Source organism: Branchiostoma lanceolatum, chromosome 8, assembly GCF_035083965.1.
Source record: "Branchiostoma lanceolatum isolate klBraLanc5 chromosome 8, klBraLanc5.hap2, whole genome shotgun sequence".
Lineage (NCBI taxonomy): Eukaryota > Metazoa > Chordata > Leptocardii > Amphioxiformes > Branchiostomatidae > Branchiostoma > Branchiostoma lanceolatum.
This window is the reverse complement of record NC_089729.1, coordinates 18,226,871-18,240,269: the sequence shown is the minus strand read 5'-3', so window position 1 is coordinate 18,240,269 and position 13,399 is coordinate 18,226,871. Positions and strand designations below refer to the sequence as shown.

The window sequence follows — 13,399 nt, the reverse complement described above, 5'->3', positions numbered from 1 at the left end:
TTGTGGGCACGGTGCCCTCTGCATAGGAAGCATTGAAAAGATGGCAAACGATAGGTGCTAAGTCCTCAGCGCACTCTTTGAGCACCCAGTTTGGTACATTGTCCGGTCCACATGCTTTCCTTGGATTATTTGACTTTAGAAGAACTTGTATCTCCCCAATCGAGCACAGGTTGGGACAGGCATCTGTGAACGGGAGTGGGAAGATGTGGAGACACTCACTCTGACACCATGCTTTGGCAAAGTGTTGGCTGATACTTTCTGCTGAAAGCTCTCCTGTAATGCTAGCTACCCGACTGTCACGTGATCTTCCCAACTCCCTGTTTATGCACTCCCACCATTTACGAGGGGCTTCGCCTCTGAGTTGCTGTATGCAATTCCGGTAATGCCAATTTTTAGCTTGGCGTACTGTAGTGTTTCTAACAGAAACCCCTTAGGTCCATTCTGGCAAATGGTGTGACTTCAGCCAGAAACAGCGGTGTATAAGCAATCTTAAAGTCACAATGGGACCTTTTTATAAACCCCGGCTGTTTGCGTTGCAAGCTTTGTTTGCGCAATTGTCAACCTTTGAGATCACAATCCATTGATTACTTAATGCGTGACATTTTGAATTAGGTCAACGACCTACAGGATGGGTCTCTTTGACTGTCATGAGTTGGCAAATTATGCGACACAGCAAATTTTATTGGTATACCTTCTCTGAAATTCAGTTCAAAATTCAGCTCGAAATTTTCAAAATTCAACCCTCTGAGATGACAGTTCCTATATTTTGAGGATTTCAAAGTAAGAATCGAAGCGATAACAGCACTGACAAGTTCACTCAGACAAGTGAGAATGCATTAATCATTTTTTTCGGCCACCTCTGAGTGTGTCTTATTCACTAGACTAAAGGTGCGACAAATCATTTTGATCAAAATGTAATATGAGAAGAGACAAAACCAAACAAGAAGCCTGTAGTTTACAACGCAGCACAGTCAACCATATGTTCGCCCTTCCACTGCCACGTGGACACACATTTGTGCGTACACACACACATACACACACACGCACGCACACACACACAGACACACACACATGCAGACACACACACACACATGCACACACAACCGCACACACACGCACACACGTGCGTGTATCATTTATAGTGGAATCTCAGAGTTGTTCAGTTCTGGGGGAAAAGCATCAGAAAATGAGTGCCTACATTGTCATTCCCCATGTAAATGAATTAGAGGGGCAACATTTGCGAGCAAATCCTCACTTGGGAAATGTCATCACTTGGGAAATGACATTGTACAGTATGTACTTTTAAACTTTTTTTGTGAACTAAATGTATCTATCTAAAATATTTTGACACAGGAGTTTGATCCCGGCCGTTTCCACGCGGAACGCCTGAAAGACATGGACTCTCATGCATTCATCCCGTTTTCTGTGGGACAAAGGTATTTTTTCACTCACCGTATTTGTATTTGTTATGAAATAAGTAAAACTGACAGTCTCTTTCGAATTAAAGCTTAGTCTGACATTTTTACATTTTGCTGTCTTCGACCAGCAACTGCGTCGGTCAGAACTTTGCACTGAACTAGGAGAAGGTGCTTCTTGTAATGCTGATACACAAGTAAGTATTACGTCTAACACTTACGTAATACAATAAGTGGGTGGACAAGAAATCGCGCAGTTAACCTGACATCAATTAACCATCTGAAGAAATATTGAGCTATATCTTATTGGGAAAAGATATGATCTCTGTCCCAAAGATTATTTTTCACTTACACTACAAATTGTTGTGATATTAAATTGAATTGTTACAGTCATTGCGATTCTTAACATCTTTGTTTGTAGAAGTCATACATGTATATATTCCTCCACAGATTTGTGTTTGTCGTTGACCCAAGACACCCTGCTGTGAAGGGAACGGGGATAGTGATGAGGGCCAGGGGCGGGATGTGGATGAAAGTCACACCGGTGCCACGCCCCCAAGATAGTGAACTTGCGTCTTGTTTTCAACGTGTTAGTTAGAAGAGATAACCAGTGTAGAAGGTCGCCCGTTACGTACTTGTGTACACAACTACGCGCGGAGGAACAAGAAAAGCACGAAACAAAACAAAAACGACAGAAGTTTATTTTGTTGAGCTTAATCGGCAGTTTATAATTCTAAGCCTATGGCTTCTTCACGGTGATGGGTATGAGCGTGCACCGGTGCCGTGATATGTGCTGTCCCCAGACTCGTTAAACTGAGACGCGTTGAGAAAGAATTTTGTCATCTGGAGATCAAGGCTGTTTTGCTGTACTTCGTACTTCAAGCAGTCCCTTCTGGCGTCATTACTGAGTTATTGTGTCTTTCGAGTGATGTAACCATTTGATTGATTACAGTTTGTTTTTGAATTCGGAATGCTATTTATATTGTCAGTGTTTGAATCTTGACATTTTGGTAGTTATTGAGGCTCCGATGAAACATGGCGATTTTGGGGGGCATCGTATCAGGTTCAGGTTCGAAGAATTATAGATCGACACACCCAAGGTAAAGATTGTGTTTTACAGCCCAATAAATCAGCTGTCGTTTGCCCAATGGTAGCCTGTGTTATACAAGCTGGCGCCATTAGCTACTCTCCAAGCAGAGGTATGGCTCCGGCTTGCTACATTGCCTTGGTTACTGCCTAGTGTTATGATAATTATAAACAACTACCTGGAAATTGTTCTTCCTGGTCAACAGGGTGTCACACACCTTAGTCCGCACAAAGGTCGGTGTCCGTTGGACTCTAGTTACCGTATACGCATGAGCTCAGTATGACTCATCGGGGAATAACTGCTTCAAAATTCGTTGCAGCTTGTTTGCTGAAGTAAAAAGTTCACCTTCGATCATCTGAAGAACGTGATCGCAGTGTGTTTCGGGATGTTTTAGTGAGCCTTAAGCCCTTGTCACACTTGTGCGTATATGCAAGCCCGCAAGAGTTACATATTAACATGTTTTTGGTTGAGGTTAAGTTTGGAACCGAAGAAGTAATTTCTTTGGTTTCATAACTAGACTGCTCAATAGTGGGTCAAAGTAGAAAACAACTTCCTCCCCATAAAATTTAATGAAACTCCCAAAAATGTTACTGCGGAGCTCATGCGCCCTTGAATATACGCACAAGTGTGACAGGGCCCTTAGCCATGAACATTATTGATGATACTTATTTTAGGTGACCTTGTTTAGCAAAATGTTTTTTTATCGACTTCAGTTGGCTGCGGGAAATGAGTAATTGCATGTCCTCATTATATTGATCAGTCCTTTCACTGTAAGCGAATTTACCTTGCCCAGTCCTCACAAAAAATACTTTATGCAAGTGGAATACCCTGGGGAATTTACTTCAAGTCATTCGTAATAACTTTATTGCACAACAATTGTACAAGGTACAAAGTATGGCATTCACTGGTACATAGATAACATTCTATTAGGCTAATCAGTCTATCTTATACAATATGGTGTAGTAGTATGGGATGACAATGTGATTTTACAATCATAGAAGGAGTTTCTAACGTCTAGACATTCTTTGATATACTTCCCAATGTACACCATACATGGGTTGTCACATTTCATTTTATGTAGTTAGCAATACGTGACGTGTCGCAAGAGCTCGTGACTGGACAAAGGTCGGGTTGAATCCGAATTAACAACGTTAACACGATAAAGTCAGGGGCTTCCCCAGCGTCATGGCTCAAAAATAGGTCACTCTCTCTATGCCTAATAGAACTTTTGCAATTGGTCACTAACGCAGGATAGCCACGTAGGTCCCATTTTCAACCAATTGCAACAGGGCTTTCTTGAATCTGTTGTGAGACCCGTTACATGTACGTGCATGACGAAACCCCGTGTTGTAGTCACCAAAAGTCATTGTATACGGACGGAGCATTAAATGAGTTGAAACGAGATATCAGGAGAAGGCTCTTCACCAAGGACAGAGTCTGTAAATTCTATATAGCTCCAGGGAGGTACAGTCGAAGTTCCGAGCAAGTGGTTTTCCTACGGATTGTCTGAGATTTTCAGACTCAAACAAAACCTTGAACGCCGATGTGTACATTTTGGGCTGTCGCTGTTACCTTACTCTTTGGATCAGAATGCTTGGGCGCACCAGTGAACTTCGAGGTAAGCACTGTTACGGTATAATTTTTTCGAACTACCGTTAAAAGTGAGAAGGCTCTAGGCAAGAAACACCAGCATGTTTTACAACTCAGATGATATATTATGCCCTTACAAAAGGCACAAGAGGTACTAAGGTAAGGTAATCTGTAGGCTTATTGCTTTCTTTGTTGCTGCGTCATGGCGAACTTTGATCAATTGTAATGAAAGCACGTACGTCAGTTTGATAACATGTCTTTGCTCGCTGAGGATGTGTTTTTTTCTTAAATATAACCGCTCTTCAAATGGAAAATGAACGCTAAGGTAGAAGAATGGGAGAAAAGGTGCTGTCAGTGGCCAATGTTGGCACGGACGCCCCAGTCCCTTTGGATTTTTTTTTTGATAGTGGCTCGCCCCCCTCCCCCCTTCCACCAGAAGGCGACCGCTAAAGCGACCAAAATTAGATTTGTTGTGTAACCCTTGATTTCATAATTGGAATATGACGCAGGATGCAAAAGTATGATTTAAAAGACAACAAAACACACAAGACATAAAAAAATTTTTTTTTCTTCATCAGTGAAATTCGTTGAGAGATCTGCCAAGTCTTTGGTCGCTCCGTGGTCGCAGTGAGGTTGCAGACTCTAGTGAAAAGAGGATGTACGATTGACACAAGCATTGAGAATCCTGTCTATATTGACTACCTGTACGTCCAAATAGACCATATGTTATAAGTGCTCTGTATATCTTCTTTGCAGTTTTCATTGTCAATTTAGAGTATATTGTGAAGCCGTACAAATTATTTCCAAATACAAAGGATGAAAACTTTTTTTTTTCATGTCCAGACAAGGAGAAACATCCTAGATAACGTTTATCTATCAACTTTTTATTCGGATGTGTGACTCATAATTTTTCCGTGCTTACAAGGACACTGGTGTGGTCACGAGGATATGTATGCAACGGCATGTGCAGGCTTGTCGCTCGCACGCGTCCAGTTTGTATACCAACACGCGATTACGAAACAGTAGTCCAGAGTCCATGTATGTCAAAACATTTGTTTTGCGAATCACCTCTTCGTCGGATAAACGAGGTCGCGTGGTGTGTGGTTTAAACATGTCAAATATATCCATAGCATACGCGACTAGAAACACTAGTTTTCTTGATATATCGATATCACAAATGTTGAAAATCTATAGAAAACTACTAATGTTACCATCTGCGGACGAGCTACATGTAACAAGTTACCTATGCACTAAACTTGGTTCTATCCTGACTGTTTAGTCGTTGCAACGATCGTCTGCAGATGACGTCATCCAGTTTGTCGATCAACAACCCACAATATACCAGTCAAGTCCTGGCACGTACCGGCATTTTGACGGACAACAACAGCTGGAGTGTGAATTGTGTGAACCAGGCCATTATCGCATCAAGTATGCTTTAGTTTATATTATATTATATTATATTATATAATATTATATTATATCATATCATATAATATTATATTATATTATATCATATCATATCATATCACATTATATTATACAGCACAAAATGTACTTTGGAATAGGTCTGACTGAACTTTAACTCGGCATATTGATCATAGAAATTAGCAAAGATAACGAGAGTTCATGTGAGTCGCATTTCTTCACTCTTGCAGACATTGCGATGCTGAACATTGGAGAACTTGTGAACAGTGTCCACACAATTTCTACATGCCGTACTACAACAATGGCGACAAGTGTCGTAGCTGTGGGGACACATGTGACAGCGACCGTTACCTCGTCACCCTGCAGGAATGTTCGCCAACCGCACCGCGGCGCTGTGCGTGTCAGTCGGGAACAGCAATGGTGTACCTGGGGTCCAACGGACCTGGGATGTGCAAACCTTTTGAAACGGGTACGTTTATACTTTACATTGTTATTGAAAACATTTATCACTTGTTATCAGCAACAAATATTGATGTATCTTATTTACTCCAAATGTTTAGATAGTATGACCCGAAGATTTATCAATATTGCAGTTATCGTTTTATTGATTTCAGATACGACTGACCCCAAGCATGACAATACCACATCGCTGCAAGCCTCTAGCCACGAAGAAACAACTGAGAAAACAACGACCAGTGTTACAAACGGTACGTTAGCAATATCTGTAGCAAGATGGATACATGTAGAATGCAAATTACTCTACCTGGACCGAGCTTGACTGTCAAATGGGTGAATGTTTTCTGGTTGACGTAACACCTTTCTATGTCATAAACGTGTTGATGTTTACTTCTTGCGTTCTATGTAGGAAGTTGGTAAATTAAATGTATGTGATAAAATATAAAGATACGTTTATATCTCAGCTGTTACGGTCCTCCTCACACTGCAAGTTTCTGTCATATAATAGCAGTTTTGCATGTACACTTCTACTCTTTTTAGGCACAACAAGATGGGATCTGGACTCGTCATTAGCCAATGACACGTTGTCTTATGACCTGGCGGAGAGCGAACCAATCGTTGGACCTCTTGCTGGCCTAGCAGGTTTTATTGTCCTCGTCATCATCGCCGGTGGGGCGTGGTACAGCTATCATTCTACCTCAGAAGAGGAGGAGGATGATGTCCTTAACAAAGGTTTGTAACATTTCATAATATTCAGTTTCGATATCTATATCACATTTCGCATCTCACTACTTGAAGTGAATTAAGACAAAGTATGTATGCTACATAAATGTGCTATTGGTTATACCAGGTGGTCATTTGAAAGTATATGACACGGATTTATATGTTAACTGCAGCGAAACGTATTTTTCCTGTGTAGACATTGACTTGCTGCCTGTGTTCGACTACGTTGCTGACCACGTGGGTAAAGACTGGAGGCGTCTCGCAAGAAAGCTGCCTGGAACCTTTCCAAAAAAGTCCGACCTTGACAGCATCGAGGAAAGGCATCGTTCTGACCTTCGAGAAATGGCTTACGATATGCTTCTGGGTAAGTCATCTTTTGAAAAGAAAGTTAATGATCTGTTATACTGTTAATGTGTTAAAGAAACATATTGTGAATGTCAGACTTTGCAACAAATTTGTTTATCCTTGTTGAGTTGATGCAAAAACAAATGAGCTAATAGCAGTAAATAGGATACCATCGTAAACTGTTAAAAATCATGTGTAATATTGATAATACGTATCCCATAATTTGGGGCAGGATACAACATATAATTGAATGAGTGTTGGTATGCAGCTTATTTAGAGTCACCGACGGAAGTTACCCAGACGTTTCAATAGGGCCTCAGTGTTCAACATCAGCGACTACACAAAAAACTTATTTTTTGTTGTTGTTTTAGACTGGAAGCAGAAGAAAGGAGATGAAGCCTCCCTCCGGTATCTCCAGGAGGGCCCGTGAGACTGGATTCCGAGATCTCGCCCGTGAGATTGGGAGAAAGCAGTGGCAGGCTGATATGGTTTAGAGTCTAGTGCTGCGTACCTAAACGTAACATCAGGTACAGGTACAGCTGCAGGTACAGGTACCGGTACCAGAGGTTTAGGTACAGGTCCGGACCTGAACCTGTACCTGAACAAAATTAACATGTGTTTTTCTGAACTTCTTCGATGACAAAACCATTAACTGTTTTCAACTTGTCAGTATCTTTATTCAAAGATCATTACTAAGTTTCCTACCACCAAACTCCCTTGGCCTTGCTTTCAAAACTCCCAGCTTGCCGGAATGATCTGTTGCATACTAGTTACGATGTTCCAAGGTGTCACTTTGGTCACGTTTGGTGTTGCATGAGGTCAGGAGATCAGTCACAAAATAAGCACATAGTTGGTGTAGATTTATATCGGTTTAGTACAGGTACTTCATGATCCGGTGTTTTGGACCTGTACGGAATCAATTTTGACGGCACAGTACCGGTACACAGTGCCGGTACGCAGCACTAGACTTTAGACCGTATCCAGACCTAAACATTTAATAGCAACGTGTTGCGTTGTGATGAAACCATCTTGAAATGCAAAGACAAGTAAGATATTATAATACCTAAACTAATGATTAACCCCACTCGCTTGTAACACTATATCAAATACTCAATAGTCCTTAGTGTATTAGTAATTAGAATGTTAAGTTTTATTCTATGCATCTATATTGTATTATGTTAAATATTTGTTGCCATACACTGTACCGTGTATAATTGTCGTGTAATAAAGTTCTTCCTACAATATGATATAATATATACAGAAAGTTTCTGGTGTAAGACTTGTCTATAGAACACCCTTCTTCTTCTGTGTTTCTGTCACATTGCATCAGAGAAGATATATTTATAGTTTCCTCTTTATATCAAGTATTATCGTAACGTTGTTGTTGTTGAATTTGGTCACTGCTGGACCGTAAATTATTCTATTGAATTAAAGATAGATGCTATGTCATCGTTTATACTATATTTGTCTATCCCCTGCTTCGAAATAGAAGTAACGTTGTATATGTCTCTAAAACATCACAAGCCTTATCAGCTTAACCCTAACTGATCAAGATGAAATGGAGGGGCACAGTTCTGTTGATAATTTGTCGCAGAAATCTTAAACAAGAGGCCAAGATATCCACAACAGTGACAACCATTAGTTAATAGCTATTTCTTTCCGTGAATGTCTGTCCCGCTTCATTTACTGGCTGCCTTTTTTGACGGAGAAAAATTTGTGTTACTTACTTACTTGTTACTTGATAGGGCTATTATCCAAGCAGAGGTTTCGGATGAAGGGAGACAGACGTAAAAACTCCCGGATGTTACTACCCCACTCGACCGAAACCTCTGCTTGGAGAATAGATAAGGCCTCCTCAAAGCAAAAGTTGGGTCGAGTGGCCTGCGTCAAGGCTCCGGCGTAAACCTTTTGTCTACAAAAAGGGTAAGCTAAAAAGGGGTGTTACTTTTTTTAATAAATCGATAACGTAAAAGGGCTCTGTCTTTGCTGTTGTCTTTATCTTTTTCGCCTAAACGTCTAGATCTACGAGTGTAATACCGGCGGAATAACATATCGGGCGAACAGTCCATTGGCTAAAGCCCTTTTATATAGCTAGACTATGCATAGAGCCGATAAAAAGCTTCCTAGTAAGAGTTAGACATATTCTAATCGAAATATGAGAAGACAAATAAGGCATCGCTTCAGTGAAGGTGTCAAACTGCTTATTGGGACGCTCTTATGGTCTAGCAGCGACATCTTTTAATCGTCTTAAAAACTGCAGGTATACGTACGTGGTCATTACAGAATGTGCATGAAGTTTGTAACAAGGATGCTAGAGGTCGCTGCTAGACCGTAAACAACCCGGAAGTAGCCATTGGCAACCCGATACACAATAGCAACTTGCGCCATTTTGAAACGTATGAGGGTTTTCTTCGTTTGGCTGTGAAATATTCAATTTGTCCTGAGGAAAACAAGGCTACGAAGTCTCAGATATGGCTACGGAGGAGAGTGAGACAAGGTAAAGATTTATTTTTACTCTCTAACATGCCAAACTTCCTTTCATTTGTTGGGAAATATGTGGGTTGTTGGGAGGGGGGCGCACATTCCTAAATAGCTAGCAGTATAAATTGTTATCCACCTTGTTTTTCAGGTTCCGGTGTAAGCTATTTCTACAATAAGCATTACAGGACACACTTTCATACTGTCGATTATCATCTGAAAAACACAGAAGCCGATCATAGGTGTCATAAAAGAGTATCTAACTACCACGGGTTTATGATAATTCACTCAACTAATGTTATTGCATATACAAATAGATATTACAGCCTCTAAGCCTTTTCCTAGCAGGACCTAGACTCTTTTTAACATCATCAGACTAACAATGATTTTTACTTTCTAATGTTCCGAGGCGCACATTTTTGGTTGTAACGTTAGATATTGATTCTCTTAGTCAGCTGCATACAGCTCGTAAAAGTTTGTTATATTTTTATGGCTTTTCACATCGTTACAACTTGTATTTTTCTATGTGGCATCTCAAGAATTCCCCATTGCAGGTTTTCTCCTGTAGTTTAGAAGTATGGGTGCAGTTTGCAGTAGCAGTGGTGGGGACACATGTTGCAGGTGCAGGTGTAGCTGTGGTATCTCAGGTGTAGCGGGTGGGCACCTGCACCATCAGTATTTGGCCTACCACCTCGCAGCACTTATGCTAAAAAAATCATGTAAAATTTCATAGATGAAAAGGGTGGCCATTAAATTTTAAAGGATTGTAGTATGTAAATGTAAGTTGAAGTATATGAGTACACTTGACTAGGGGTGGATACCGGTTCACTGGACCTGATTTGGACCTTTATAACATCCAAGAACCGAGTCAAAAAACCTGACAGCCAAAAACCTGAGTCCAAAAAAGCTGAACAAAGTACAAATATATTTTTCTATTTTGTTTGATAAGAAGTGACTTGAGTCTCCCCTCTGACAAAAAAGGTATTTAAAATAAGTGCAACATTCAAATATCAAACACTGGTTTATCTTGAAAGTCTTCTCACCAAGAAACTTTTATAGTCGTGCATGTCGGTATCAATTCCCTATGCTTAATATTGGTCTAACAAAACAAACAGGATGAGGTCCGGACCTGAACCTAAATCTCTGGACTTAAACTTGGGCTTGGACCTTATTAAGCCGAACAGGTATCCACCCCTACACTTGACCTTCATGCTACTGCCAACTCACCCTTATGACTTATTTTCTTTGGCTGTTTATCAGATAACATTGGTGAAGAAATTTGAGCATCCTCAGTTTTATAGTTTGACTTTTTCTCTCATGTGGCCTCACCAATTCGATTTCTATTTGCAGATTCTTGGATTTTTGCTGGAAACTATTGGAACAAGAAGGCAAAAAATAGCATTGTTAGCACTTTGCATGCATTAAATGTACTTGTGTATTGATACAATCATTATAGATGCTATAGATCTGTATACAAATATCTGTGACACATGAGTGTTATAATTCAGTTTCTCATTATTTTGACATGTTTTAATGCTATAGAATGGATGTCAATCCAAGGTAAGTAAATGTCCCTGTGCTGTTATATTGAAAATAAACTTCTGATAAAGTGATAAGTTGGTTTCAACATTGTGACAATAATTTCAACTTGTGAGCAAATAGAAAATAAGCTGGTCACGTAGAGCTGTGTACCTAAACAAATTTTAGGTACAGGTACAGGTACAGGTACAGGCACACGGTTTAAGGTACCTGAACCTGTACCTAAACTACTTGTTCGGAAAATGCTAGATTTTCAATAAGGACAAAAGCATGTACACTTTGAACTGGTAAAACCATAATATTTCATTGTGCTAGGTATTATTTTTATGAAAACACAGATGAAAATTTGACTCCAGCCATGCAAACGGCTTTAGAGCACTGCCACGGTAATTTCATAGTAATTATCTCCATGAAAAATGGAGATGTAGTTTTGGGTGTGTCTGTATGTTTGTGTTTCCGCACTACTCTAGTCAGCATAACTCAAGAACCTCTGGATGGATTTTGATGATATTTGGTACATGGGCGGGCGTTGGGAAGCCAAAATTCAAGGTCGATTTTGGGCCCCCTGGGATGTGACCTTGTTGCATCTGTCAAAGTGCCATCCCCTGCAGCTGAGTCAGGTCCAGTACTGATACAGCAGGTTCAGGTATTTTGGACCTGTACCTAATTGATTGTACCCGGTAGTGTACCCGTACACAGCTCTGTCTAAGGACTCCTTGGGGCCTCTCACTAATGCTGCAATGTATGACATTACCACTTAGAATTGTATACAAAAGATAAGATGAACAGAAAAGGCCTTCTTGACTGGACTATGAAAATACATACTTGTATGATTATACATACTTGTATGATTATACATACTTGTATGATTACACATACTTGTATGATTATACATACTTGTGTGATTATACATACTTGTATGATTATACATACTTGTATGATTATACATACTTTTATGATTATACATACTTGTATGATTATACATACTTGTATTATTATACATACTTGTATGATTATACATACTTGTATGATTATACATATTTGTATGATTATACATACAGGTATCACTAGATGGAAGAATGCCTACTGCTACTATCATTTGTTAATTGATGTACACTTTCATTTCATAAATGCACTCCTTTCCTGTAATACCAGTTCACTAGCGGAAGAAGAGACCTCGTCCGATGAGGGGGAAACTTTACGGCGTCTCCAAGATGCCTCCAGCCAACCAGACGAGACCTTCATCACGGAGAGCAGGAAGCGGCCGGAGTGGCGGGACATCGACATCCCGCCGGCGGCGTACCCGCTGTCCAACGACATGTTCATTACTAAAGTGGAGCATACCAAAAATCTCATGGTCAGTAATTAGTCAATAATTTCAACAGAAAAGCTATACTGCTTATCAAAGTATAGTAAGGAGACTTTATTTCCTGGTTTGCAATGTCTCATTTTGACAAAAGAGGAAAACATATTTCTTGTTTCGGATTTAGCAATAAGACATATCGCATCAAACTTTTTCTGAGTTACTGATATCAACACGTATAATTGAGTATCTATTAGTAAATAGAAAATAAAGAGGCTCAACTTGCATTATGATAATCCCTTATTAAGCAGTGTGTGCTGCCTTCTTGTTGTACAGAGAGCCAAGGATGTGGAGGCAGGTTTTGGGGAGGGGCAGTCCTCAGAGGAATGGCTCATCAACCACAGCATCGAACACGAGGGCCTCACCATAAAGGACGTACTGACCAAGGGGAAAGTCACTCAGTAAGAGATCCCAGTGATATTTTTAAGAACTAAAATAGATACACTCATATTATACGGTGATTGGAGGTGTACAATATTGTATAATATGGATTTTGCAGTCTCCCAAATTGTAGCACCTTTGTTGCTGCAAAGCCTTCTACATTGTAACGGGGGACGCCCTAACATCGCAAGCGCCCTAACATCGCACGGATTTGCAGCTTGTAACGCGGAGCGTAAAGGGCTTATGAAGAGTATTAATACATTTCTTATCCAAGTATGTTCTTTTGATGAATTCATTCATCAAAACCTGAACACTCTCTGGCATACCAGAGATGGAGCGCCGTGAGTTCTAGTGCGTAAAAAAACGTGCGATGTTAGGGCATCCCCCGTTACATGTGCAAGCCAATAAAAGAGGTAACCAAATTGACTGATTTTTATTGAGGAAATATTGGTGCCACACTTAGTTTCCAATTTAGATGTTTTGATCAGCATTATATATATAGTTGCATATAGCACATTAGCAGTATTACAACTGAGTTCTCATTTGATATCAGTACAGAATGCGTAAGTGAACTGAATCATTCGCAATTGAATGAAA

The 13,399-nt window shown here is 40.1% G+C and overlaps 2 protein-coding genes across 3 annotated transcripts in view; both read left to right on the top strand.

Annotated features, from left to right (window-relative positions):
* Positions 1 to 3,755: 3,755 nt before the first annotated feature.
* On the top strand, positions 3,756 to 8,295 carry LOC136440670 (tumor necrosis factor receptor superfamily member 11B-like). Its single transcript, XM_066436767.1, has 7 exons — positions 3,756 to 4,120; positions 5,372 to 5,520; positions 5,748 to 5,986; positions 6,132 to 6,224; positions 6,514 to 6,705; positions 6,893 to 7,060; positions 7,413 to 8,295. The coding sequence occupies exons 1-7, from the start codon at positions 4,046 to 4,048 to the stop codon at positions 7,469 to 7,471; spliced, it is 975 nt and encodes a 324-aa protein (XP_066292864.1). The 5' UTR covers positions 3,756 to 4,045; the 3' UTR covers positions 7,472 to 8,295.
* A 1,088-nt stretch (positions 8,296 to 9,383) lies between these two features.
* LOC136440116 (von Willebrand factor A domain-containing protein 3A-like) overlaps positions 9,384 to 13,399 on the top strand; it is a 40,050-nt gene continuing 36,034 nt past the window's right edge. The window contains exons 1-3 of one of the 2 annotated variants that reach the window (XM_066435956.1): positions 9,384 to 9,538; positions 12,214 to 12,415; positions 12,698 to 12,822. In XM_066435956.1, coding sequence (XP_066292053.1) covers positions 9,513 to 9,538; positions 12,214 to 12,415; positions 12,698 to 12,822 — 353 coding nt within the window. In that variant the 5' untranslated portion in view covers positions 9,384 to 9,512. The remainder of the gene's footprint in view (positions 9,539 to 12,213; positions 12,416 to 12,697; positions 12,823 to 13,399) is intronic. The other variant, XM_066435955.1, reaches the window with a different exon arrangement.

Coding starts and splice junctions, on each gene's coding strand:
- LOC136440670 (XM_066436767.1), top strand. CDS start 4,046: ATGTGTACATTTTGGGCTGTCGCTGTTACCTTACTCTTTGGATCAGAA. Junction 6,225..6,513: donor AACGACCAGTGTTACAAACG/GTACGTTAGCAA, acceptor TACTCTTTTTAG/GCACAACAAGATGGGATCTG. Junction 6,706..6,892: donor GGATGATGTCCTTAACAAAG/GTTTGTAACATT, acceptor TTTCCTGTGTAG/ACATTGACTTGCTGCCTGTG.